The sequence below is a fragment of the Oncorhynchus masou genome, chromosome 27 (assembly GCF_036934945.1).
Source record: "Oncorhynchus masou masou isolate Uvic2021 chromosome 27, UVic_Omas_1.1, whole genome shotgun sequence".
Lineage (NCBI taxonomy): Eukaryota > Metazoa > Chordata > Actinopteri > Salmoniformes > Salmonidae > Oncorhynchus > Oncorhynchus masou.
The window spans coordinates 55,948,387-55,973,209 of record NC_088238.1 but is presented as its reverse complement, the minus strand read 5'-3'; the positions used below and the strand labels follow the sequence as shown (position 1 = coordinate 55,973,209).

The 24,823-nt window shown below is 46.8% G+C and overlaps 1 protein-coding gene across 1 annotated transcript; it reads left to right on the top strand.

Moving 5' to 3' along the window:
* Positions 1-6,644: 6,644 nt before the first annotated feature.
* On the top strand, positions 6,645-24,823 carry cckar (cholecystokinin A receptor). Its single transcript, XM_064939061.1, has 5 exons — positions 6,645-6,780; positions 7,758-8,009; positions 22,899-23,160; positions 23,766-23,893; positions 24,189-24,823. Exons 1-5 carry the CDS (start codon positions 6,654-6,656, stop codon positions 24,821-24,823), a joined length of 1,404 nt encoding a protein of 467 aa, XP_064795133.1. The 5' UTR covers positions 6,645-6,653.

Genomic DNA, 24,823 nt, shown 5'->3' with positions numbered 1-24,823 from the left:
GTATGCCTGTTGTCTGGTGAGGACCTGCCTTACATCACCAGCAACAATGTCGCTTATGGGCACAAACCCACCGTCGCTGGACCAGACAGAACTGGCAAAACGTGCTCTTCACTGACGAGTCGCGGTTTTGTCTCACCAGTGGTGATGGTCGGATTTGCATTTATCGTCGAAGGAATGAGCGTTTCACCAAGGCCTGTACTCTGGAGCGGGATCGGTTTGGAGGTGGAGGGTCCATCATGGTCTGGGGGCGGTGTGTCACAGGATCAACCGACTGAGCTTGTTGTCATTGCAGGCAATCTCAACACTGTGCGTAACAGGGAAGACATCCTCCTCCCTCATGTGGTACCCTTCCTGCAGGCTCATCCTTACATGACCCTTCAGCATGACAATGCCACCAGCCATACTGCTTATTCTGTGTGTGATCTCCTGCAAGACAGGAATGTCAGTGTTCTGCCATGGCCAGCGAAGAGCCTAGATCTCAATCCCATTGAGGAAGTCTGGGACCTGTTGGATCGGAGAGTGAGGGCTAGGGCCATTCCCCCCAGAAATGTCTGGGAACTTGCAGGTGCCTTGGTGGAAGAGTGGGGTAACATCTCACAGCAAGAACTGGCAAATCTGGTGCAGTCCACGAGGAGGAGATGCACTGCAGTACTTAATGCAGCTGGTGTCCACACCAGATACTGACTGTTACTTTTGATTTTGACCCCCCTTTTGTTCAGGGACACATTATTCCATTTCTGTTAGTCACATGTCTGTGGAACTTGTTCAGTTTATGTCTCAGTTGTTGAATCTTATGTTCATACAAATATTTACATGTGTTAAGTTTGATGAAAATAAACGCAGTTGACAGTGAGAGGACATTTCCTTTTTTGCTGAGTTTAGTAGAAAGCGATGGGTTAGAAGAAGCCTACATAACCAACCCATAAAGTACAATATTTAACATCCATGTATGTCCAGCTATGTAAACTTTTACATAGATTTATCCAGCAATAGATGTCATTCAATTGGTAACATAAATTTTTGTCTTCTTCTCATGCCTCTTAAGGGGAAAGTAATCTAAAAGTAACTGAATGTAATCAGATTACCTTACTGAGTTTGGGTAAGCCAAAAGTAACGTTACTGATTAGAATTTTGGGCAGGTAACTAGTAACGGATTACATTTAGAATGTAACCTACTTGCTTGGGCCAAGAAACATGAGCAATGGACATTAGATCGGTGGAAATCTGTTGTCTGGTCTGATGAGTCCAAATGAGAAAATTTGGTTCCAACCGCCCTGTTTTTGTGAGACACAGAGTAAGTGAACGGATGATCTACGCATGTGTGGTTCTCACCGTGAAGCATGGAGGAGGAGGTGTGGTGGTGTGGTGGTGTTTTGCTGGTGACACTGTCGTGATTTATTTAGAATTCAAGGCCCACTTAACCAGCATTTTTATTTTTTTATTTTTTTATTTCACCTTTATTTAACCAGGTAGGCTAGTTGAGAACAAGTTCTCATTTGCAACTGCGACCTGGCCAAGATAAAGCATAGCAGTGTGAACAGACAACACAGAGTTACACATGGAGTAAACAATAAACAAGTCAATAACACAGTAGAAAAAAAGAGTCTATATACATTGTGTGCAAAAGGCATGAGGAGGTAGGCAAATAATTACAATTTTGCAGATTAACGCTGGAGTGATAACTGATCAGATGGTCATGTACAGGTAGAGATATTGGTGTGCAAAAGAGCAGAAAAGTAAATAAATAAAAACAGTATGGGGATGAGGTAGGTAAATTGGGTGGGCTATTTACCGATAGGCTATGTACAGCTGCAGCGATCGGTTAGCTGCTCAGATAGCAGATGTTTGAAGTTGGTGAGGGAGATAAAAGTCTCCAACTTCAGCGATTTTTGCAATTCGTTCCAGTCACAGGCAGCAGAGAACTGGAACGAAAGGCGGCCAAATGAGGTGTTGGATTTAGGGATGATCAGTGAGATACACCTGCTGGAGCGCGTGCTACGGGTGGGTGTTGCCATTGTGACCAGTGAACTGAGATAAGGCAGAGCTTTACCTAGCATGGACTTGTAGATGACCTGGAACCAGTGGGTCTGGCGACGAATATGTAGCGAGGGCCAGCCGACTAGAGCATACAAGTCGCAGTGGTGGATGGTATAAGGTGCTTTAGTGACAAAAAGGATGGCACTGTGATAAACTGCATCGAGTTAGCTGAGTAGAGTGTTGGAAGCTATTTTGTAGATGACGTCGCCGAAGTCGAGGATCGGTAGGATAGTCAGTTTTACTAGGGTAAGTATGGCGGCGTGAGTGAAGGAGGCTTTGTTGTGGAATAGAAAGCCGACTCTAGATTTGATTTTCGATTGGAGATGTTTGATTTGAGTCAGGAAGGAGAGTTTACAGTCTAGCCAGACACCTAGGTACTTATGGATGTCCACATATTCAAGGTCGGAACCATCCAGGGTGGTGATACTAGTCAGGCGTGCGGGTGCATGCAGCGAACGGTTGAAAAGCATGCATTTGGTTTTACTAGCGTTTAAGAGCAGTTGGAGGCCACAGAAGGAGTGTTGTATGGCATTGAAGCTTGTTTGGAGGTTAGATAGCACAGTGTCCAAGGACGGGCCGGAAGTATATAGAATGGTGTCGTCTGCGTAGAGGTGGATCAGGGAATCGCCTGCAGCAAGAGCAACATCATTGATATATATAGAGAAAAGAGTCGGCCCGAGAATTGAACCCTGTGGCACCCCCATAGAGACTGCCAGAGGACCGGACAGCATGCCCTCCGATTTGACACACTGCACTCTGTCTGCAAAGTAGTTTGTGAACCAGGCAAGGCAGTCATCAGAAAAACCAAGGCTACTGAGTCTGCCGATAAGAATATGGTGATTGACAGAGTCGAAAGCCTTGGCAAGGTCGATGAAGACGGCTGCACAGTACTGTCTTTTATCGATGGCCGTTATGATATCGTTTAGTACCTTGAGCGTGGCTGAGGTGCACCCTTGACCGGCTCGGAAACCAGATTGCACAGCGGAGAAGGTACGGTGTGATTCGAGATGGTCAGTGACCTGTTTGTTGACTTGGCTTTCGAAGACCTTAGATAGGCAGGGCAGGATGGATATAGGTCTGTAACAGTTTGGGTCCAGTGTGTCTCCCCCTTTGAAGAGGGGGATGACTGCGGCAGCTTTCCAATCCTTGGGGATCTCAGACGATATGAAAGAGAGGTTGAACAGGCTGGTAATAGGGGTTGCGACAATGGCGGCGGATAGTTTCAGAAATAGAGGGTCCAGATTGTCAAGCCCAGCTGATTTGTACGGGTCCAGGTTTTGCAGCTCCTTCAGAACATCTGCTATCTGGATTTGGGTAAAGGAGAACCTGGAGAGGCTAGGGCGAGTAGCTGCGGGGGGGGCAGAGCTGTTGGCCGAGGTTGGAGTAGTCAGGAGGAAGGCATGGCCAGCCGTTGAGAAATGCTTGTTGAAGATTTCGATAATCATGGATTTATCGGTGGTGACCGTGTTACCTAGCCTCAGTGCAGTGGGCAGCTGGGAGGAGGTGCTCTTGTTCTCCATGGACTTCACAGTGTCCCAGAACTTTTTGGAATTGGAGCTACAGGATGCAAATTTCTGCCTGAAGAAGCTGGCCTTAGCTTTCCTGACTGACTGCGTGTATTGGTTCCTGACTTCCCTGAACAGTTGCATATCGCGGGGACTATTCGATGCTATTGCAGTCCGCCACAGGATGTTTTTGTGCTGGTCAAGGGCAGTCAGGTCTGGAGTGAACCAAGGGCTATATCTGTTCTTCGTTCTGCATTTTTTGAACGGAGCATTCTTATCTACAATGGTGAGGAAGTTACTTTTAAAGAATGACCAGGTATCCTCAACTGACAGGATGAGGTCAATGTCCTTCCAGGATACCCGGGCCAGGTCAATTAGAAAGGCCTGCTCACAGAAGTGTTTTAGGGAGCGTTTGACAGTGATGAGGGGTGGTCGTTTGACTGCGGCTCCGTAGCGGATACAGGCAATGAGGCAGTGATCGCTGAGATCCTGGTTGAAGACGGCGGAGGTGTATTTGGAGGGCCAGTTGGTCAGGATGACGTCTATGAGTGTGCCTTGTTTACAGATTTAGGGTTGTATCTGGTGGGTTCCTTGATGATTTGTGTGAGATTGAGGGCATCTAGCTTAGATTGTAGGACTGCCGGGGTGTTAAGCATGTACCAGTTTAGGTCACCTAACAGAACAAACTCTGAAGCTAGATGGGGGGCGATCAATTCACAAATGGTGTCCAGGGCACAGCTGGGAGCTGAGGGGGGTCGGTAGCAGGTGGCAACAGTGAGAGACTTATTTCTGGAGAGAGTAATTTTTAAGATTAGTAGTTCGAATTGTTTGGGTATGGACCTGGAAAGTATGACATTACTTTGCAGGCTATCTCTGCAGTAGACTGCAACTCCTCCCCCTTTGGCAGTTCTATCTTGACGGAAAATGTTATAGTTGGGTATGGAAATCTCAGAATTTTTGGTGGCCTTCCTGAGCCAGGATTCAGACACGGCAAGGACATCAGGGTTGCAGAGTGTGCTAAAGCAGTGAGTAAAACAAACTTAGGGAGGAGGCTTCTGATGTTGACATGCATGAAACCAAGACTTTTTCGATCACAGAAGTCAACAAATGAGGGTGCCTGGGGACATGCAGAGCCTGGGTTTACCTCCACATCACCCGTGGAACAGAGGAGGAGTAGTATGAGGGTGCGGCTAAAGGCTATGAAAACTGGTCAATCCAGCATGCATCAGCTATGTAGCCAAGTGATCAGTGTCCCGGGGGTTGCGGTGGATGGGACAGGGGGGCTGGACTGGTGAGTATTATCCAGGAAAATAAAAACTGGCTGGCTGTGCAGAAGGTAAAGCCGCTAGCAGTGGCTAACAATGACTAAATAGCTTGTAGCTAGTTAGCTGGTTAGCTTCTGGAGGTTCTTGAATGTGTTCTAAAAATTAAGCATTCTGCAGCGATACGCCATCCCATCTGGTTTGCGCTTAGTGGGACTATCATTTGTTTTTCAACAGGACAATGACCCAACACACCTCCAGGCTGTGTAAGGGCTATTTGACCAAGGAGAGTGACGGAGTGCTGCATCAGATGACCTGGCCTCCACCATCACCTCAACCTAATTGAGATGGTTTGGGATGTGTTGAACCGCAGAGCGAAGGACAAGCAAAAAGTGCTCAGCATATGTGGAAACTCCTTCAAGACAGTTGGAAAAGCATTCCTCATGAAGCTGGTTGAGAGAATGCCAAGAGTGTGCAAAGCTGTCATCAAGGCAAAAGGTGGCGACTTAGAAGAATCTCAAATATAAAATATATTTATATTTTTTGTCACACTTTTTAGGTTACTACACATGTGCTATTTCAGAGTTTTGATGTCTTCACTATTATTTAACAATGTAGAAAATAGTAAAAAATTCAGAAAAACCCTTGAATTAGTAGGTGTGTCCAAACTTTTGACTGGTAGTGTATATACTGTAGGACATGGTATATCTCTATGGATCAGACATTGTTTGGACTCACATGTTCTAGATGATCTATGTTTTTGTGGTGCTGTATCCAACAACATCTCACTACCATAGCATTACTTAGCCTATAAATGATGGAGTCATTTGAGTAAGCCAAGCTTATAACAACAATGACCTGCTACATGTACCCCATGACTCTGCTGTGACTCATCCACATCCAAAGGTAAGAAATCAGTTTAAATGTTTGTGGGTGTCCATCATATATAGACTATAGGCGACCATGGCTGAGGGATTAGAAAGGTCATTTTTGGAGTATGATATGCATCTTAGGTCTAACTATAGTTAACGTGATATAATTACTGAGGGGAGATTTTTTTAAATGCAAAACATGCATGTGGCGTTAAGGCATGTTGATGGATTGCCTTCATCAGGTGAGCCTCTGTCCAGTCCTCTCCTATAATGACTGCTTATTATCTCTCATGTGAACAAATAATTACTGGAGGAAATGGTCTCTGACATTGTTACACCTCGCAGATCTTGCATATAGTCGTTTTTGTTGTTGTTGTTCAGATAACAAATCGAAAACTATTTTAGTTTTGTTGAAAAAAAAATTGATTTGATGTTCTTCAAATATTGTCAATAATACGTTTACTTTTGCAACAGACGGGAAAAATCACAGTAGGAGTGACACAAATGTCCATTTGAAAATGCTGTTGCACCTTGCATGACCATGGGCTCGAGAGGCGGGGTCTCTTCCAAGAGCAGAGAGTCTCTCTGTCCACAGCTCTTCTACTGTGTTTCTCATATCAACATTGAAGTGCGAGAGGGAGCGCAACAGCCCGCATACAGCAGACGCTTGAATCATTTTTGCTCACTGACTCTATTACTTGTAGATTTCGCTGAAAACTGGATCATCATCTTATTTCAAACATAAATGGGGTCATGCAAAACTTCTTTGAATGCGGCATCTTCAGTTCGAGGCTCTTTTAAAACTTTTCCCTGGAGAATATGAACATGGCATGTGGGAAGTGTGATTTGCTGGCATTATAATGTCGAGTTTGCCATCGTCTTAGACTGCAAAGGATGCACCGAATGGGTTCCTTTACATAGAGCCTATAATATCCATTTATGCACTAGAAGAAAACAAAGATAGAACAGCAAAAAAAATGGAACCATTTACATTGCATGATATGCTCATAAACTCAACTAATCTTTATAAGATATTGTGTGACTTTGGAATCAAAAATGTCTCAGAGTGTGAAGATGAAAGCGAGACCCCTCCGGAACCGAAAGGTAACCAATCCTATTGCTAATCATAAATTGGGGGGAAATTAAATGAACAAAAAGTCAATGTCTAATTGTAGTATGTAAAAAAATTTAGTGGAGATATTGCTGAAAAGTCTGTTTTATTTTGAGATCATAACATTCCCAGACTGTTACACACACGTTGGGCCATTCGTTTTTTGATTGTGAAAATGCATTGTTTCTCAAATAATACATATTTTAAACTGTTTAGTCATATTTTGGGATTTTTGCTGAACGGCACATGGAGAGCGACCCTCTGGACACCCCCAAGCAGGGCCAGTGCGCTTTCCGCCGGTTGAAGTAGCATGCATTCTTTCTGCTCCTCTGCTTGGATGGAGTGCCCTAGGACTGAATATCATTTTGTTTTTTTTAACGTAAATTAAGACCAGGTCAACAAGTATTGCCTATTTGCTTAAGTCAAAATGGTCTGAGTGTTACATTGACGGAAATTATCTCTGAATTCCCATTGCAATTGAGCTGATATGTATAATATAGATCTATAATCTTTAAAATATTAAATAAGGGACAGAAGATGTTGAATTTAATGTTTCTAATTCAAGCCCCACATATGCACACTCAAGCCCCATATGCACACACTGATGCGACCAATCAGAACTGACTACAACTGAATTCCAGCTTGCCTTCATTAATGCTGGCTCTAAAATAACCCGGATGAGTAATGCACAACAAAAATATTTTACAATCGAATTAGGATACACTTAAATGAACGTCAACCTCTTCACACAAGGGCTATGCCATTGAAAACAGACAGACTTAATGGATTGATTATTTGAAAGTAATGATAATGATCATGATGATAATAATGACCGTAACAATGTAGGGATGATAATGATGTTAATTATTATTAAGATAAAGGATGTTTATGATAATAATAATGATGACGATGATGATAAAGACAATTATCACAACAATAATGCTGACCATTTTGTCTCTCCTCTGTATAGATTTGAATCAGACAGTACGTATCTTCCTCTATAGCCTCATCTTCCTGGTCAGCGTGCTGGGTAACAGCCTGATCATCGCCGTGCTGGTGAGGAACCGCCACATGCGCACCGTCACCAACCTGTTCCTGCTCTCCCTGGCCGCCAGCGACCTGATGCTCTGCCTCTTCTGCATGCCCTTCACCCTCATCCCCAACCTCATGAGGGACTTTGTGTTTGGCTCGGGCATCTGCAAGGTGGCCATGTACTTCATGGGTGAGTTTACTGTACACAGGTCACGACCCTGGTGCCGATATGGTACCTGAGAAACAAAGTCGTGGCCGTGTACTTCATGGGTGAGTCCTGTGGAAGCACTGTACGTACACAGGTTCTGACCTGGGCCTGTACTCATAAAGCGTCTCATAGTTGGAGTGCTGATCTAGGATCTGTCCATATAATCTAATTCATTATACACTGCTCAAAAAAATAAAAGGGAACACTTAAACAACACAATGTAACTCCAAGTCAATCACACTTCTGTGAAATCAAACTGTCCACTTAGGAAGCAACACTGATTGACAATAAATGTCACATGCTGTTGTGCAAATGGAATAGACAACAGGTGGAAATTATAGGCAATTAGCAAGACACCCCCAATAAAGGAGTTGTTCTGCAGGTGGTGACCACAGACCACTTCTCAGTTCCTATGCTTCCTGGCTGATGTTTTGGTCACTTTTGAATGCTGGTGGTGCTTTCACTCTAGTGGTAGCATGAGACGGAGTCTATAACCCACACCAGTGGCTCAGGTAGTGCAGCTCATCCAGGATGGCACGTCAATGCGAGCTGTGGCAAGAAGGTTTGCTGTGTCTGTCAGCGTAGTGTCCAGAGCATGGAGGCGCTACCAGGAGACAGGCCAGTACATCAGGAGACGTGGAGGAGGCCGTAGGAGGGCAAAAATTCAGCAGCAGGACCGCTACCTCCGCCTTTGTGCAAGGGGGAGCAGAAGGAGCACTGCCAGAGCCCTGCAAAATGACCTCCAGCAGGCCACAAATGTGCATGTGTCTGCTCAAATGGTCAGAAACAGACTCCATGTGTGTTATGAGGGCCCGACGTCCACAGGTTGGGGTTGTGCATACTACAGCCCAACACCATGCAGGACGTTTGGCATTTGCCAGAGCACACCAAGATTGGCAAATTTGCTACTGGCACCCTGTGCTCTTCACAGATGAAAGCAGGTTCACACTGAGCACATGTGACAGACGTGACAGTCTGGAGATGCCGTGGAGAACGTTCTGCTGCCTGCAACATCCTCCAGCATGACCGGTTTGGCGGTGGGTCAGTCATGGTGTGGGGTGGCATTTCTTTGGGGGGCCGCACAGCCCTCCATGTGCTCGCCAGGGGTAGCTTGACTGCCATTAGGTACCGAGATGAGATCCTCAGACCCCTTGTGAGACCATATGCTGGTGCGGTTGGCCCTGGGTTCCTCCTAATGCAAGACAATGCTAGACCTCATGTGGCTGGAGTGTGTCAGCAGTTCCTGCAAGAGGAAGGCATTGATGCTATGGACTGGCCCGCCCGTTCCCCAGACCTGAATCCAATTGAGCACCTCTGGGACATCATGTCTCGCTCCATCCACCAACGCCACCACAGACTGTCCAGGAGTTGGCGGATGCTTTAGTCCAGGTCTGGGAGGAGATCCCTCAGGAGACCATCCGCCACCTCATCAGGAGCATGCCCAGGGGTTGTAGGGAGGTCATACAGGAATGTGGAGGCCACACACACTACTGAGCCTCATTTTGACTTGTTTTAAGGACATTACATCAAAGTTGGATCAGCCTGTAGTGTGGTTTTCCACTTTAATTTTGAGTGTGATTTTGAATCCAGACCTCCATGGGTTGATACATTTGATTTCCATTGATCATTTTTGTGTGATTTTGTTGTCAGCACATTCAACTATGTAAAGAAAAAACGATTTAATAAGAATATTTAATTCATTCAGATCTAGGATGTGTTATTTTAGTGTTCCCTTTATTTTTTTGAGCAGTGTATAATCTGAGATGCTTTGTGGATATGGGCCCTGGTTACATATTCACAAACTGTAATGGATTTGTTTGTTGGGATTTGTGGTACTGCAATAGAAGGTGCTCGAGCATCTGCAAGTGTTGCATAGTTATTGTATTGTACACAATCAGTAGGGTCAGATGTTTTTAATTTGACCTTTATTTAAGGTCAGTTAAGAACAAATTCTTATTTATAATAATGGCCTACCGGGGGAACAGTGGGTTAAGGGGCAGAATAACAGATTCTTACCTTGTAAGCTCGGGGATTCGATCCAGCAACCTTTCGGTTACTGGCCCAACATGCTAACCACTGGGCTACTTGCCGCCCCATGCGTGATCTGACCGTATTATTGTCTTCTACACCGATGCCACACACTTCAATGGGGTCAGGAAGAGAGTACAGTAGGTTCTGTCCACATAGGAAGATTCCTTCCAGTTCCAACCACTCACTGGGGGAGATTAAATTGTGGCCTCGTTCCCACATCACCTCTCCTCCACTGGGGCTATTAGCCGTGGCCGCGTTCCCACATCGCCTCTCCTCCACTGGGGCTCTTAGCCGTGGCTGCGTTCCCACATCACCTCTCCTCCACTGGGGCTATTAGCCGTGGCCGCGTTCCCACATCGCCTCTCCTCCACTGGGGCTATTAGCCGTGGCCGCGTTCCCAAATCGCCTCTCCTCCACTGGGGCTATTAGCCGTGGCCGCGTTCCCACATCACCTCTCCTCCACTGGGGCTATTAGCCGTGGCCGCGTTCCCACATCGCCTCTCCTCCACTGGGGCTCTTAGCCGTGGCCTCGTTCCCACATCACCTCTCCTCCACTGGGGCTCTTAGCCGTGGCTGCGTTCCCACATCACCTCTCCTCCACTGGGGCTATTAGCCGTGGCCGCATTCCCACATCGCCTCTCCTCCACTGGGGCTATTAGCCGTGGCCGCGTTCCCAAATCGCCTCTCCTCCACTGGGGCTATTAGCCGTGGCCGCGTTCCCACATCACCTCTCCTCCACTGGGGCTATTAGCCGTGGCCGCGTTCCCACATCACCTCTCCTCCACTGGGGCTATTAGCCGTGGCCGCATTCCCACATCGCCTCTCCTCCACTGGGGCTATTAGCCGTGGCCGCGTTCCCACATCGCCTCTCCTCCACTGGGGCTATTAGCCGTGGCTGCGTTCCCACATCACCTCTCCTCCACTGGGGCTATTAGCCGTGGCCGCGTTCCCAAATCGCCTCTCCTCCACTGGGGCTATTAGCCGTGGCCGCGTTCCCACATCACCTCTCCTCCACTGGGGCTATTAGCCGTGGCCGCGTTCCCACATCACCTCTCCTCCACTGGGGCTATTAGCCGTGGCCGCGTTCCCACATCGCCTCTCCTCCACTGGGGCTATTAGCCGCGTTCCCACGTCGCCTCTCATCCACTGGGGCTATTAGCCGCGTTCCCACATCGCCTCTCCTCCACTGGGGCTCTTAGCCGCGTTCCCACATCACCTCTCCTCCACTGGGGCTGTTAGCCGTGGCCGCGTTCCCACATCGCCTCTCATCCACTGGGGCTATTAGCCGTGGCCGCGTTCCCACATCGCCTCTCATCCACTGGGGCTATTAGCCGTGGCTGCGTTCCCACATCACCTCTCCTCCACTGGGGCTATTAGCCGTGGCCGCGTTCCCACGTCGCCTCTCATCCACTGGGGCTATTAGCCGCGTTCCCACAACGCCTCTCCTCCACTGGGGCTATTAGCCGTGGCTGCGTTCCCACATCACCTCTCCTCCACTGGGGCTCTTAGCCGTGGCTGCGTTCCCACATCACCTCTCCTCCACTGGGGCTATTAGCCGTGGCCGCGTTCCCACATCGCCTCTCCTCCACTGGGGCTATTAGCCGTGGCCGCGTTCCCACATCGCCTCTCCTCCACTGGGGCTATTAGCCGTGGCTGCGTTCCCACATCACCTCTCCTCCACTGGGGCTATTAGCCGTGGCTGCGTTCCCACATCACCTCTCCTCCACTGGGGCTATTAGCCGTGGCTGCGTTCCCACATCACCTCTCCTCCACTGGGGCTATTAGCCGTGGCTGCGTTCCCACATCGCCTCTCCTCCACTGGGGCTATTAGCCGTGGCCGCGTTCCCACATCACCTCTCCTCCACTGGGGCTATTAGCCGTGGCCGCGTTCCCACATCGCCTCTCCTCCACTGGGGCTATTAGCCATGGCCGCGTTCCCACATCGCCTCTCCTCCACTGGGGCTATTAGCCGTGGCCGCGTTCCCACATCACCTCTCCACCACTGGGGCTATTAGCCGTGGCCTCGTTCCCACATCACCTCTCCTCCACTGGGGCTATTAGCCGTGGCCGCGTTCCCACATCGCCTCTCCTCCATTGGGGCTATTAGCCGTGGCCGCGTTCCCACATCGCCTCTCCTCCACTGGGGCTATTAGCCGTGGCCGCGTTCCCACATCGCCTCTCCTCCACTGGGGCTATTAGCCGTGGCTGCGTTCCCACATCACCTCTCCTCCACTGGGGCTATTAGCCGTGGCTGCGTTCCCACATCACCTCTCCTCCACTGGGGCTATTAGCCGTGGCTGCGTTCCCACATCACCTCTCCTCCACTGGGGCTATTAGCCGTGGCTGCGTTCCCACATCACCTCTCCTCCACTGGGGCTATTAGCCGTGGCTGCGTTCCCACATCGCCTCTCCTCCACTGGGGCTATTAGCCGTGGCTGCGTTCCCACATCACCTCTCCTCCACTGGGGCTATTAGCCGTGGCTGCGTTCCCACATCGCCTCTCCTCCACTGGGGCTATTAGCCGTGGCCTCGTTCCCACATCACCTCTCCTCCACTGGGGCTATTAGCTATGGCTGCGTTCCCACATCACCTCTCCTCCACTGGGGCTATTAGCCGTGGCTGCGTTCCCACATCACCTCTCCTCCACTGGGGCTCTTAGCCGTGGCTGCGTTCCCACATCACCTCTCCTCCACTGGGGCTATTAGCCGTGGCTGCGTTCCCACATCACCTCTCCTCCACTGGGGCTCTTAGCCGTGGCTGCGTTCCCACATCACCTCTCCTCCACTGGGGCTATTAGCCGTGGCTGCGTTCCCACATCACCTCTCCTCCACTGGGGCTATTAGCTGCGTTCCCACATCACCTCTCCTCCACTGGGGCTATTAGCCGTGGCTGCGTTCCCACATCACCTCTCCTCCACTGGGGCTATTAGCCGTGGCCTCGTTCCCACATCACCTCTCCTCCACCAGGGCTATAAATGTACTGGCTCGTCTCCTGATTTAAGGAGCCATTTACCAGCGGTGTAAAAAGCACCCAGCTGTCATACTTGAGTAAAAGTACAAGTGAATGTCACCCAGTAAAATACTACTTGAGTAAAAGTCTGGTTTTAAATATATATATTTATATATATATATATATATATATATATATATATATTGGTTTTAAATATACTTAAGTATCAAAAGCAAAAGTATAAATTATTTCAAATTCGTTATATTAAGCAAACCAGACTGCACCGTTTTCTTGGTATCTTAATGTACGGATAGCCATGTTCGCGCTCAACACTTAGACATCATTTAAAAACAAAGCATGTGTGTTTAGTGAGTCCACCGGATCAGAGGCAGTAGGGATGACCAGGTATGTTCTCTGTTTAGTGAGTCCACCAGATCAGAGGCAGTAGGGATGACCAGGTATGCTCTCTGTTTAGTGAGTCCACCAGATCAGAGGCAGTAGGGATGACCAGGTATGCTCTCTGTTTAGTGAATCCACCAGATCAGAGGCAGTAGGGATGACCAGGGATGTTCTCTGTTTAGTGAGTCCACCAGATCAGAGGCAGTAGGGATGACCAGGGATGTTCTCTGTTTAGTGAGTCCACCAGATCAGAGGCAGTAGTGATGACCAGGGATGTTCTCTGTTTAGTGAGTCCACCAGATCAGAGGCAGTAGGGATGACCAGGGATGTTCTCTGTTTAGTGAGTCCACCAGATCAGAGGCAGTAGGGATGACCAGGGATGTTCTCTTGATAAGTGCGTGACTGGACCATTTTCCTGTCCTGCTAAGCATTTCAAATGTAACAAGTACTTTTGGGTCACTGAAAATGTATGGAGTAAAAAGTGCATTCTTTTCTTTAGGAATGTAGTGAAGTAAAATTAAAAAGTCGTCAAAAATATAAATAGTAAAGTAATGTACAGATACCCCCCAAAAAATGACTTAAGTTGAACTTGAAAGCATTTTTTACTGAAGTACATTACACCACTGCCATTTACTCTGAGCTGAAAGGTCCAGGTCACAAGACAAGATGAGGAACAAGAACAGGGTAGAGAAGGGATCTGCTATTGTTCACAGGCGTCTCAATGACTAGAAACTCTCAGCCACAGAAATATCAATGTCTACGTAGTCGAGGATCCATTCGCTACATTCTTTACAGTCCAGGCTGTACCGTTCCCATGCTTCATAACCCGTTCAAAAACATTCCATTGATATTTGTTATGTCTGGATATTGTATGGCTCTACAGGTCCTGGATACAGCATAGCTGAAATCTCAACTGCCCTTGTAGTTCAAATCCTTTTCAGCCATAATTCCTCACTAGATATAGCATGGATATATATCCCCTGGATATAGCATGGATATATATCCCCTGGATATAGCATGGATATATATCCTCTAGATATAGCATGGATATATATCCCCTGGATATAGCATGGATATATATCCTCTAGATATAGCATCGATATATATCCTCTAGATATAGCATGGATATATATCCCCTGGATATAGCATGGATATATATCCCCTGGATATAGCATGGATATATATCCCCTGGATATAGCATGGATATATATCCCCTGGATATAGCATGGATATATGTCCTCTAGATATAGCATGGATATATATCCAGGGGATATAGCATCGATATATATCCTCTAGATATAGCATGGATATATATCCCCTGGATATAGCATGGATATATATCCTCTAGATATAGCATGGATATATATCCCCTGGATATAGCATGGATATATATCCTCTAGATATAGCATGGATATATATCCCCTGGATATAGCATGGATATATATCCTCTAGATATAGCATCGATATATATCCTCTAGATATAGCATGGATATATATCCCCTGGATATAGCATGGATATATATCCTCTAGATATGGCATGGATATATATCCCCTGGATATAGCATGGATATATATCCTCTAGATATAGCATGGATATATATCCCCTGGATATAGCATGGATATATATCCCCTGGATATAGCATGGATATATATCCTCTAGATATAGCATGGCTATATATCCCCTGGATATAGCATGGATATATATCCTCTAGATATAGCATGGATATATATCCCCTGGATATAGCATGGATATATATCCTCTAGATATAGCATGGATATATATCCCCTGGATATAGCATGGATATATATCCTCTAGATATAGCATGGATATATATCCTCTAGATATAGCATGGATATATATCCTCTAGATATAGCATGAATATATATCCCCTGGATATAGCATGGATATATATCCCCTGGATATAGCATGGATATATATCCCCTGGATATAGCATCGATATAAATCCCCTGGATATAGCATGGATATATATCCTCTAGATATAGCATCGATATATATCCTCTAGATATAGCATGAATATATATCCCCTGGATATAGCATGGATATATATCCTCTAGATATAGCATGAATATATATCCCCTGGATATAGCATGGATATATATCCCCTGGATATAGCATGGATATATATCCTCTAGATATAGCATCGATATATATCCTCTAGATATAGCATGGATATATATCCTCTAGATATGGCATGGATATATATCCCCTGGATATAGCATGGATATATATCCCCTGGATATAGCATGGATATATATCCCCTGGATATAGCATGGATATATATCCTCTAGATATAGCATCGATATATATCCTCTAGATATAGCATGGATATATATCCTCTAGATATAGCATGGATATATATCCTCTAGATATAGCATGGATATATATCCCCTGGATATAGCATGGATATATATCATTTACATTTACATTTAAGTCATTTAGCAGACGCTCTTATCCAGAGCGACTTACAAATTGGTGAATTCACCTTCTGACATCCAGTGGAACAGCCACTTTACAATAGTGCATCTAAATCATTTAAGGGGGGGTGAGAAGGATTACTTTATCCTATCCTAGGTATTCCTTGAAGAGGTGGGGTTTCAGGTGTCTCCGGAAGGTGGTGATTGACTCCGCTGTCCTGACGTCGTGAGGGAGTTTGTTCCACCATTGGGGGGCCAGAGCAGCGAACAGTTTTGACTGGGCTGAGCGGGAACTGTACTTCCTCAGTGGTAGGGAGGCGAGCAGGCCAGAGGTGGATGAACGCAGTGCCCTTGTTTGGGTGTAGGGCCTGATCAGAGCCTGGAGGTACTGCGGTGCCATTCCCCTCACAGCTCCGTAGGCAAGCACCATGGTCATGTAGCGGATGCGAGCTTCAACTGGAAGCCAGTGGAGAGAGCGGAGGAGCGGGGTGACGTGAGAGAACTTGGGAAGGTTGAACACCAGACGGGCTGCGGCGTTCTGGATGAGTTGTAGGGTTTAATGGCACAGGCAGGGAGCCCAGCCAACAGCGAGTTGCAGTAATCCAGACGGGAGATGACAAGTGCCTGGATTAGGACCTGCGCCGCTTCCTGTGTGAGGCAGGGTCGTACTCTGCGGATGTTGTAGAGCATGAACCTACAGGAACGGGCCACCGCCATGATGTTGGTTGAGAACGACAGGGTGTTGTCCAGGATCACGCCAAGGTTCTTAGCGCTCTGGGAGGAGGACACAATGGAGTTGTCAACCGTGATGGCGAGATCATGGAACGGGCAGTCCTTCCCCGGGAGGAAGAGCAGCTCCGTCTTGCCGAGGTTCAGCTTGAGGTGGTGATCCGTCATCCACACTGATATGTCTGCCAGACATGCAGAGATGTGATTCGCCACCTGGTCATCAGAAGGGGGAAAGGAGAAGATTAATTGTGTGTCGTCTGCATAGCAATGATAGGAGAGACCATGTGAGGTTATGACAGAGCCAAGTGACTTGGTGTATAGCGAGAATAGGAGAGGGCCTAGAACAGAGCCCTGGGGGACACCAGTGGTGAGAGCGCGTGGCGAGGAGACAGATTCTCGCCACGCCACCTGGTAGGAGCGACCTGTCAGGTAGGACGCAATCCAAGCGTGGGCCGCACCGGAGATGCCCAACTCGGAGAGGGTGGAGAGGAGGATCTGATGGTTCACAGTATCGAAGGCAGCCGATAGGTCTAGAAGGATGAGAGCAGAGGAGAGAGAGTTAGCTTTAGCAGTGCGGAGCGCCTCCGTGATACAGAGAAGAGCAGTCTCAGTTGAATGACTAGTCTTGAAACCTGACTGATTTGGATCAAGAAGGTCATTCTGAGAGAGATAGCGGGAGAGCTGGCCAAGGACGGCACGTTCAAGAGTTTTGGAGAGAAAAGAAAGAAGGGATACTGGTCTGTAGTTGTTGACATCGGAGGGATCGAGTGTAGGTTTTTTCAGAAGGGGTGCAACTCTCGCTCTCTTGAAGACGGAAGGGACGTAGCCAGCGGTCAGGGATGAGTTGATGAGCGAGGTGAGGTAAGGGAGAAGGTCTCCGGAAATGGTCTGGAGAAGAGAGGAGGGGATAGGGTCAAGCGGGCAGGTTGTTGGGCGGCCGGCCGTCACAAGAAGCGAGATTTCATCTGGAGAGAGAGGGGAGAAAGAGGTCAGAGCACAGGGTAGGGCAGTGTGAGCAGAACCAGCGGTGTCGTTTGACTTAGCAAACGAGGATCGGATGTCGTCGACCTTCTTTTCAAAATGGTTGACGAAGTCATCTGCAGAGAGGGAGGAGGGGGGAGGAGGATTCAGGAGGGAGGAGAAGGTGGCAAAGAGCTTCCTAGGGTTAGAGGCAGATGCTTGGAATTTAGAGTGGTAGAAAGTGGCTTTAGCAGCAGAGACAGAGGAGGAAAATGTAGAGAGGAGGGAGTGAAAGGATGCCAGGTCCGCAGGGAGGCGAGTTTTCCTCCATTTCCGCTCGGCTGCCCGGAGCTCTGTTCTGTGAGCTCGCAATGAGTCGTCGAGCCACGGAGCGGGAGGGGAGGACCGAGCCGGCCTGGAGGATAGGGGACATAGAGAGTCAAAGGATGCAGAAAGGGAAGAGAGGAGGGTTGAGGAGGCAGAATCAAGAGATAGGTTGGAGAAGGTATGAGCAGAGGGAAGAGATGATAGGATGGAAGAGGAGAGAGTAGCGGGGGAGAGAGAGCGAAGGTTGGGACGGCGCGATACCATCCGAGTAGGGCAGTGTGGGAAGTGTTGGATGAGAGCGAGAGGGAAAAGGATACAAGGTAGTGGTCGGAGACTTGGAGGGGAGTTGCAATTAGGTTTGTGGAAGAACAGCATCTAGTAAAGATGAGGTCGAGCGTATTGCCTGCCTTGTGAGTAGGGGGGGAAGGTGAGAGGGTGAGGTCAAAAGAGGAGAGGAGTGGAAAGAAGGAGGCAGAGAGGAATGAGTCAAAGGTAGACGTGGGGAGGTTAAAGTCGCCCAGGACTGTGAGAGGTGAGCCGTCCTCAGGAAAGGAGCTTATCAAGGCATCAAGCTCATTGATGAACTCTCTGAGGGAACCTGGAGGGCGATAAATGATAAGGATGTTAAGCTTGAAAGGGCTGGTAAATGTGACAACATGGAATTCAAAGGAGGCGATAGACAGATGGTTAAGGGGAGAAAGAGAGAATGACCACTTGGGAGAGATGAGGATCCCGGTGCCACCACCCCGCTGACCAGAAGCTCTCGGGGTGTGCGAGAACACGTGGGCGGACGAAGAGAGAGCAGTAGGAGTAGCAGTGTTATCTGTGGTGATCCATGTTTCCGTCAGTGCCAAGAAGTCGAGGGACTGGAGGGAGGCATAGGCTGAGATGAACTCTGCCTTGTTGGCCGCAGATCGGCAGTTCCAGAGGCTACCGGAGACCTGGAACTCCACGTGGGTCGTGCGCTGGGACCACCAGATTAGGGTGGCCGCGGCCACGCAGTGTGGAGCGTTTGTATGGTCTGTGCAGAGAGGAGAGAACAGGGATAGATAGACACATAGTTGACAGGCTACAGAAGAGGCTACGCTAATGTAAAGGAGATTGGAATGACAAGTGGACTACACGTCTCGAATGTTCAGAAAGTTAAGCTTACGTAGCAAGAATCTTATTGACTAAAATGATTGAAATGATACAGTACTGCTGGAGTAGGCTAGCTGGCAGTGGCTGCGTTGTTGACTTTGTAGGCTAGCTGGCAGTGGCTGCGATGTTGACACTACACTAATCAAGTCGTTCCGTCGAGTGTAATAGTTTCTACAGTGCTGCTATTCAGGGGCTAGCTGGCTAGCTAGCAGTGTTGATTGCGTTACGTAACGTTAAAAGAACGACAATAGCTGGCTAGCTAACCTAGAAAATCGCTCTAGACTACACAATTGTCTTAGATACAAAGACGGCTATGTAGCTAGCTAGCTACGATCAAACAAATCAAACCGTTGTACTGTAATAGTTTCTACAGTGCTGCTATTCGGGGCTAGCTGGCTAGCTAGCAGTGTTGATTGCGTTACGTTACGTTAAAAGAACGACAATAGCTGGCTAGCTAACCTAGAAAATCGCTCTAGACTACACAATTGTCTTAGATACAAAGACGGCTATGTAGCTAGCTAGCTACGATCAAACAAATCAAACCGTTGTACTGTAATGAAGTGAAATGAAAATGTGATACTACCTGTAGAGCGAAGCGGAAGTTAGTTGAAGTTCTATTCGGTAGAGGTTGGCTAGCTGTTGGCTAGCTAGCTAGCAGCATCTCCTACGTTAAGGACGACAAATAGCTGGCTAGCTAACCTCGGTAAATTAAGATAATCACTCTAAGTCTACACACTCTAAACTACACAATTATCTTGGATACGAAGACAGCAAAGACAACTATGTAGCTAGCTAACACTTCACTAATCGAGTCGTTCAGTTGAGTGTAATAGTTTCTACAGTGCTGTTGGACAGTGGACGTTAGCTAGCTGCTTAGCTAGCTGCTGGGCAGATAGCAGTGTAGACTACGTTAGGACGACGAAATACGATAATTAAGCAATTATCTTTGATACAAAGACGGCTATGTAGCTAGCTAAGAAGAAATTGCTAAGATTAGACAAATCAAACCGTTGTACTATAATGAAATGTAATGAAAAATGTAATGAAAAGTTATACTACCTGCGGACCGAAGTGTAGATGCGACCGCTCGCTCCAACCCGGAACCTCTAGATATAGCATGGATATATATCCTCTAGATATAGCATGGATATATATCCCCTGGATATAACATCGATATAAATCCCCTGGATATAGCATGGATATATATCCCCTGGATATAGCATGGATATATATCCTCTAGATATAGCATGGATATATATCCTCTAGATATAGCATGGATACATATCCCCTGGATATAGCATGGATATATATCCTCTAGATATAGCATGGACATATATCCTCTAGATATAGCATGGATATATATCCTCTAGATATAGCATCGATATATATCCTCTAGATATAGCATGGATATATATCCTCTAGATATAGCACGGATATATATCCTCTAGATATAGCACGGATATATATCCCCTGGATATAGCACGGATATATATCCTCTAGATATAGCATGGATATATATCCTCTAGATATAGCATGGATATATATCCCCTGGATATAGCATGGATATATATCCCCTGGATATAGCATGGATATATATCCCCTGGATATAGCATGGATATATATCCCCTGGATATAGCATGGATATATATCCCCTGGATATAGCATCGATATATATCCCCTGGATATAGCATGGATATATATCCCCTGGATATTGCATCGATATATATCCCCTGGATATAGCATGGATATATATCCCCTGGATATAGCATCAATATATATCCCCTGGATATAGCATGGATATATATCCTCTAGATATAGCATGGATATATATCCCCTGGATATAGCATGGATATATATCCTCTAGATATAGCATGGATATATATCCTCTAGATATGGCATCGATATATATCCCCTGGATATAGCATGGATATATATCCCCTGGATATAGCATCGATATATATCCCCTGGATATAGCATGGATATATATCCTCTAGATAAAGCATCGATATATATCCTCTAGATATAGCATGGATATATATCCTCTAGATATGGCATCGATATATATCCCCTGGATATAGCATGGATATATATCCTCTGGATATAGCCCCTGGATATAGGATATATATCCCTAGATATAGCATGGATATATATCCCCTGGATATAGCATGGATATATATCCCCATGGATATATATCCCCTGGATATAGCATGGATATATATCCCCTGGATATAGCATGGATATATATCCCCTGGATATAGCATGGATATATATCCCCTGGATATAGCATCGATATATATCCCCTGGATATAGCATGGATATATATCCCCTGGATATAGCATCGATATATATCCCCTGGATATAGCATGGATATATATCCCCTGGATATAGCATGGATATATATCCCCTGGATATAGCATCGATATATATCCCCTGGATATAGCATCGATATATATCCCCTGGATATAGCATCGATATATATCCCCTGGATATAGCATCAATATATATCCCCTGGATATAGCATGGATATATATCCCCTGGATATAGCATCAATATATATCCCCTGGATATAGCATGGATATATATCCTCTAGATATAGCATGGATATATATCCCCTGGATATAGCATCGATATATATCCCCTGGATATAGCATGGATATATATCCTCTAGATATAGCATGGATATATATCCCCTGGATATAGCATGGATATATATCCCCTGGATATAGCATGGATATATATCCTCTAGATATAGCATGGATATATATCCTCTAGATATAGCATGGATATAAATCCTCTAGATATAGCATGGATATGTATCCTCTAGATATAGCATGGATATATATCCTCTAGATATAGCATGGATATATATCCTCTAGATATAGCATGGATATGTATCCTCTAGACATGCATTTCTTTCAGCTGGGTTGCGGTTGTATTATTCATTGTTCCACCGTGGTGTTTCTTTGTAGTCAGATAGTTCACAACCTCCCTGATCTGTTTGTTCTTGACTCGGGTCCGTGCGCTGAGATCCCGGCCATGTCAGTAGCTATGATTACCTCCTCTGTTACGGTGTGTAACCAAGGTAACGTGCATGTATTTATAGGTGACGTTGTTTGTTGGTTTGTGAGTTTTGTAACGTCCACCGGTTAACGGATGGGGTTGCTGATCATCCGGTTAAAGGATGGGGTTGTTGATCATCCGGTTAACGGATGGGGTTGTTGATCATCCGGTTAACGGATGGGGTTGCTGATCATCCGGTTAACGGATGGGGTTGTTGATCATCCGGTTAACGGATGGGGTTGTTGATCATCCGGTTAACGGATGGGGTTGTTGATCATCCGGTTAACGGATGGGGTTGTTGATCATCCGGTTAACGGATGGGGTTGTTGATCATCCGGTTAACGGATGGGGTTGTTGATCATCCGGTTAACGGATGGGGTTGTTGATCATCCGGTTAACGGATGGGGTTGTTGATCATCCATGCGCTGGTACTTACCTCTGTCCCTACACGCTCGTAAAGTACAAAGTGACAAGCCGTGAAAGTGTCAGGCCAGCTATTCCAAGTATTACAGTAGACAGTGTCAATCCCACCTGCTGTGTGTACAGTATTACATTAGCCATTGTACAAGGTTTAAAGGGACAATCTGTGATTGCTATCTTCATTTTTGGACTTTTAAATGAATGATATTTAAAAAAAAAAATTAACTTATAAATGCCTTATGAGCTTGGTTTAACTGAGCTTATGTTACGTACAAAATCACAGACGTACAAAATCACATACGCTAGTGTAGCCTACATTCTTGTCTGTTATCGATCTATTAATCCGATTGTTTACTCAGTCCTGTGGTATCAGTCCTGTGGTACAAAACTGTGGGCCGCTAACCGTGGTCATCTCTCCAGGGATCTCGGTGAGCGTCTCGACCTTCAACCTGGTGGCTATTTCCCTGGAGCGCTACAGTGCCATCTGCAACCCCCTGACCTCTCGGACCTGGCAAACCAAGTCCCACGCTGCCAAGGTCATCTCTGCCACCTGGGCGGTGAGCTTCCTGTTCATGCTGCCCTACCCCATCTCCAGCACCCTGGTGCCCTTCACCCGGGTCAACAACAGCACGGGCAACATGTGCCGCCTGGTATGGCCCAGTGATGTCATCCAGCAGTCCTGGTGAGAGGATAGTTTCATTTTGGTGCCATCACAAAGAGGGGTTTCAACTGCTTGCTGATTTTCACTGTAAATAATGGAACGGTCTGTGCAAAAGATGAAACGGGCTATTCATGTCTATTCATGTCTATTCATGGCTATTCATGTCTATTAATGTCTATTCATGGCTATTCATGGCTATTCATGTCTATTCATGTCTATTCATGTCTATTCATTCAAGGGGGAAATATCAAATTCACCGATTTGTTGGTCTGTTCGATGATAGATTATTATATTTTTTTACCTTTATTTAACCAGGCAAGTCAGTTAAGAACAAATTCTTATTTTCAATGACGGCCTAGGAACAGTGTGTTAACTGCCTGTTCAGGGGCAGAACGACAGATTTGTACCTTGTTAGTTCGGGGGTTTGAACTCGCAACCTTCCGGTTACCAGTCCAACGCTCTAACCACTAGGCTACCCTGCCGCCCCAGATCCTTAACAATGATGAGGTAGATCATCACTGAGCTCAGAGATCGGTTCTTGGTCAGGTCAAATCACTTCGATGCATGCTGAATGGGCACTTGCTTTCGACCAATCCGGTGACACCATCAAGCCTTCTTCCTTACAGGTATGTGTCCCTGCTGCTGCTGCTCTTCCTGGTTCCTGGGATCATGATGATGACAGCCTATGGCCTCATCTCCCTGGAGCTCTACAGGGGCATCAAGTTTGAGATGGCCAACAGGAAGTCCAGCAGAGGTACGTATACAAAACCTCGACTGACCTCTTGAAAATGTCCAGCTCTGGCGATATTATCATGCCATATCAATTTGGTGGCATCCTTATTGGTCATTGTTTACAATTGGCTAATCTTTAGTCAATCTAATTTGCAGAGGATCAGTCATTATTCATGTCTTATTTTTCTGATCTATCACAGAGATGATTTCCTTATCTCTATTAGATCCCCTTCTATCACCTATCATTTTTATTTAGAGAAAACAACTTTCGTTTAAGTTAATTTTGTATTCACATCTGATGTTATGATCTATCACAGAGAGACAGTGCAGCACCGGCAGCATTAAACCCGGCGACAACGACGGCTGCTACCTTCAGCCCGCCAAGAAGAAGAAGGGCGAGCTTGCCCACCTCCAGAGCCCTCCCTCGACCCCTAGCCCTAACCCTAACGTGACCGTCAACAGCAGAGACAACGTAGACAGCAACAAGTCCAAGCTGAGCCGTGCGTGCAGCAACAGCTCCACCTGCAACCTGATGGCTAAGAAGCGCGTGATTCGCATGCTCCTGGTCATCGTCTGTCTCTTCTTCCTTTGCTGGACGCCCGTGTTCGCCGTTAACGCCTGGCGGGCCTTCGACCGCCGTTCTGCCGACAAGCTGCTCTCGGGGGCGCCGATATCCTTCATTCACCTGTTGTCGTACACCTCGGCTTGTGTCAACCCCATTATATACTGCTTCATGAATAAGCGTTTCCGCCAAGGGATTCTGTCCACCTTCACCTGCTGTAGCAGCCCCAAGGCTGGTGGAGTCGGGAGGGGGGCTGGGAGTAGGATGGGGACAGGGAGAGGGGGAGGAAGAGGAGGGATGAGGAGCAGAGAGGAGAATGGGCACACGCCGCAGAGTGGTAATAACACACGCTTCACATACAGTAGTATCCGTGGCTCCGCCCAGGCTTAG

Excerpts from the sequence above, each read along its gene's own strand:
- cckar (XM_064939061.1), top strand. The coding sequence starts at position 6,654 with ATGGAACCATTTACATTGCATGATATGCTCATAAACTCAACTAATCTT. Across the intron at positions 8,010-22,898 it reads GGTGGCCATGTACTTCATGG|GGATCTCGGTGAGCGTCTCG; the intron begins GTGAGTTTACTG and ends TCATCTCTCCAG. Across the intron at positions 23,161-23,765 it reads GATGTCATCCAGCAGTCCTG|GTATGTGTCCCTGCTGCTGC; the intron begins GTGAGAGGATAG and ends TCTTCCTTACAG.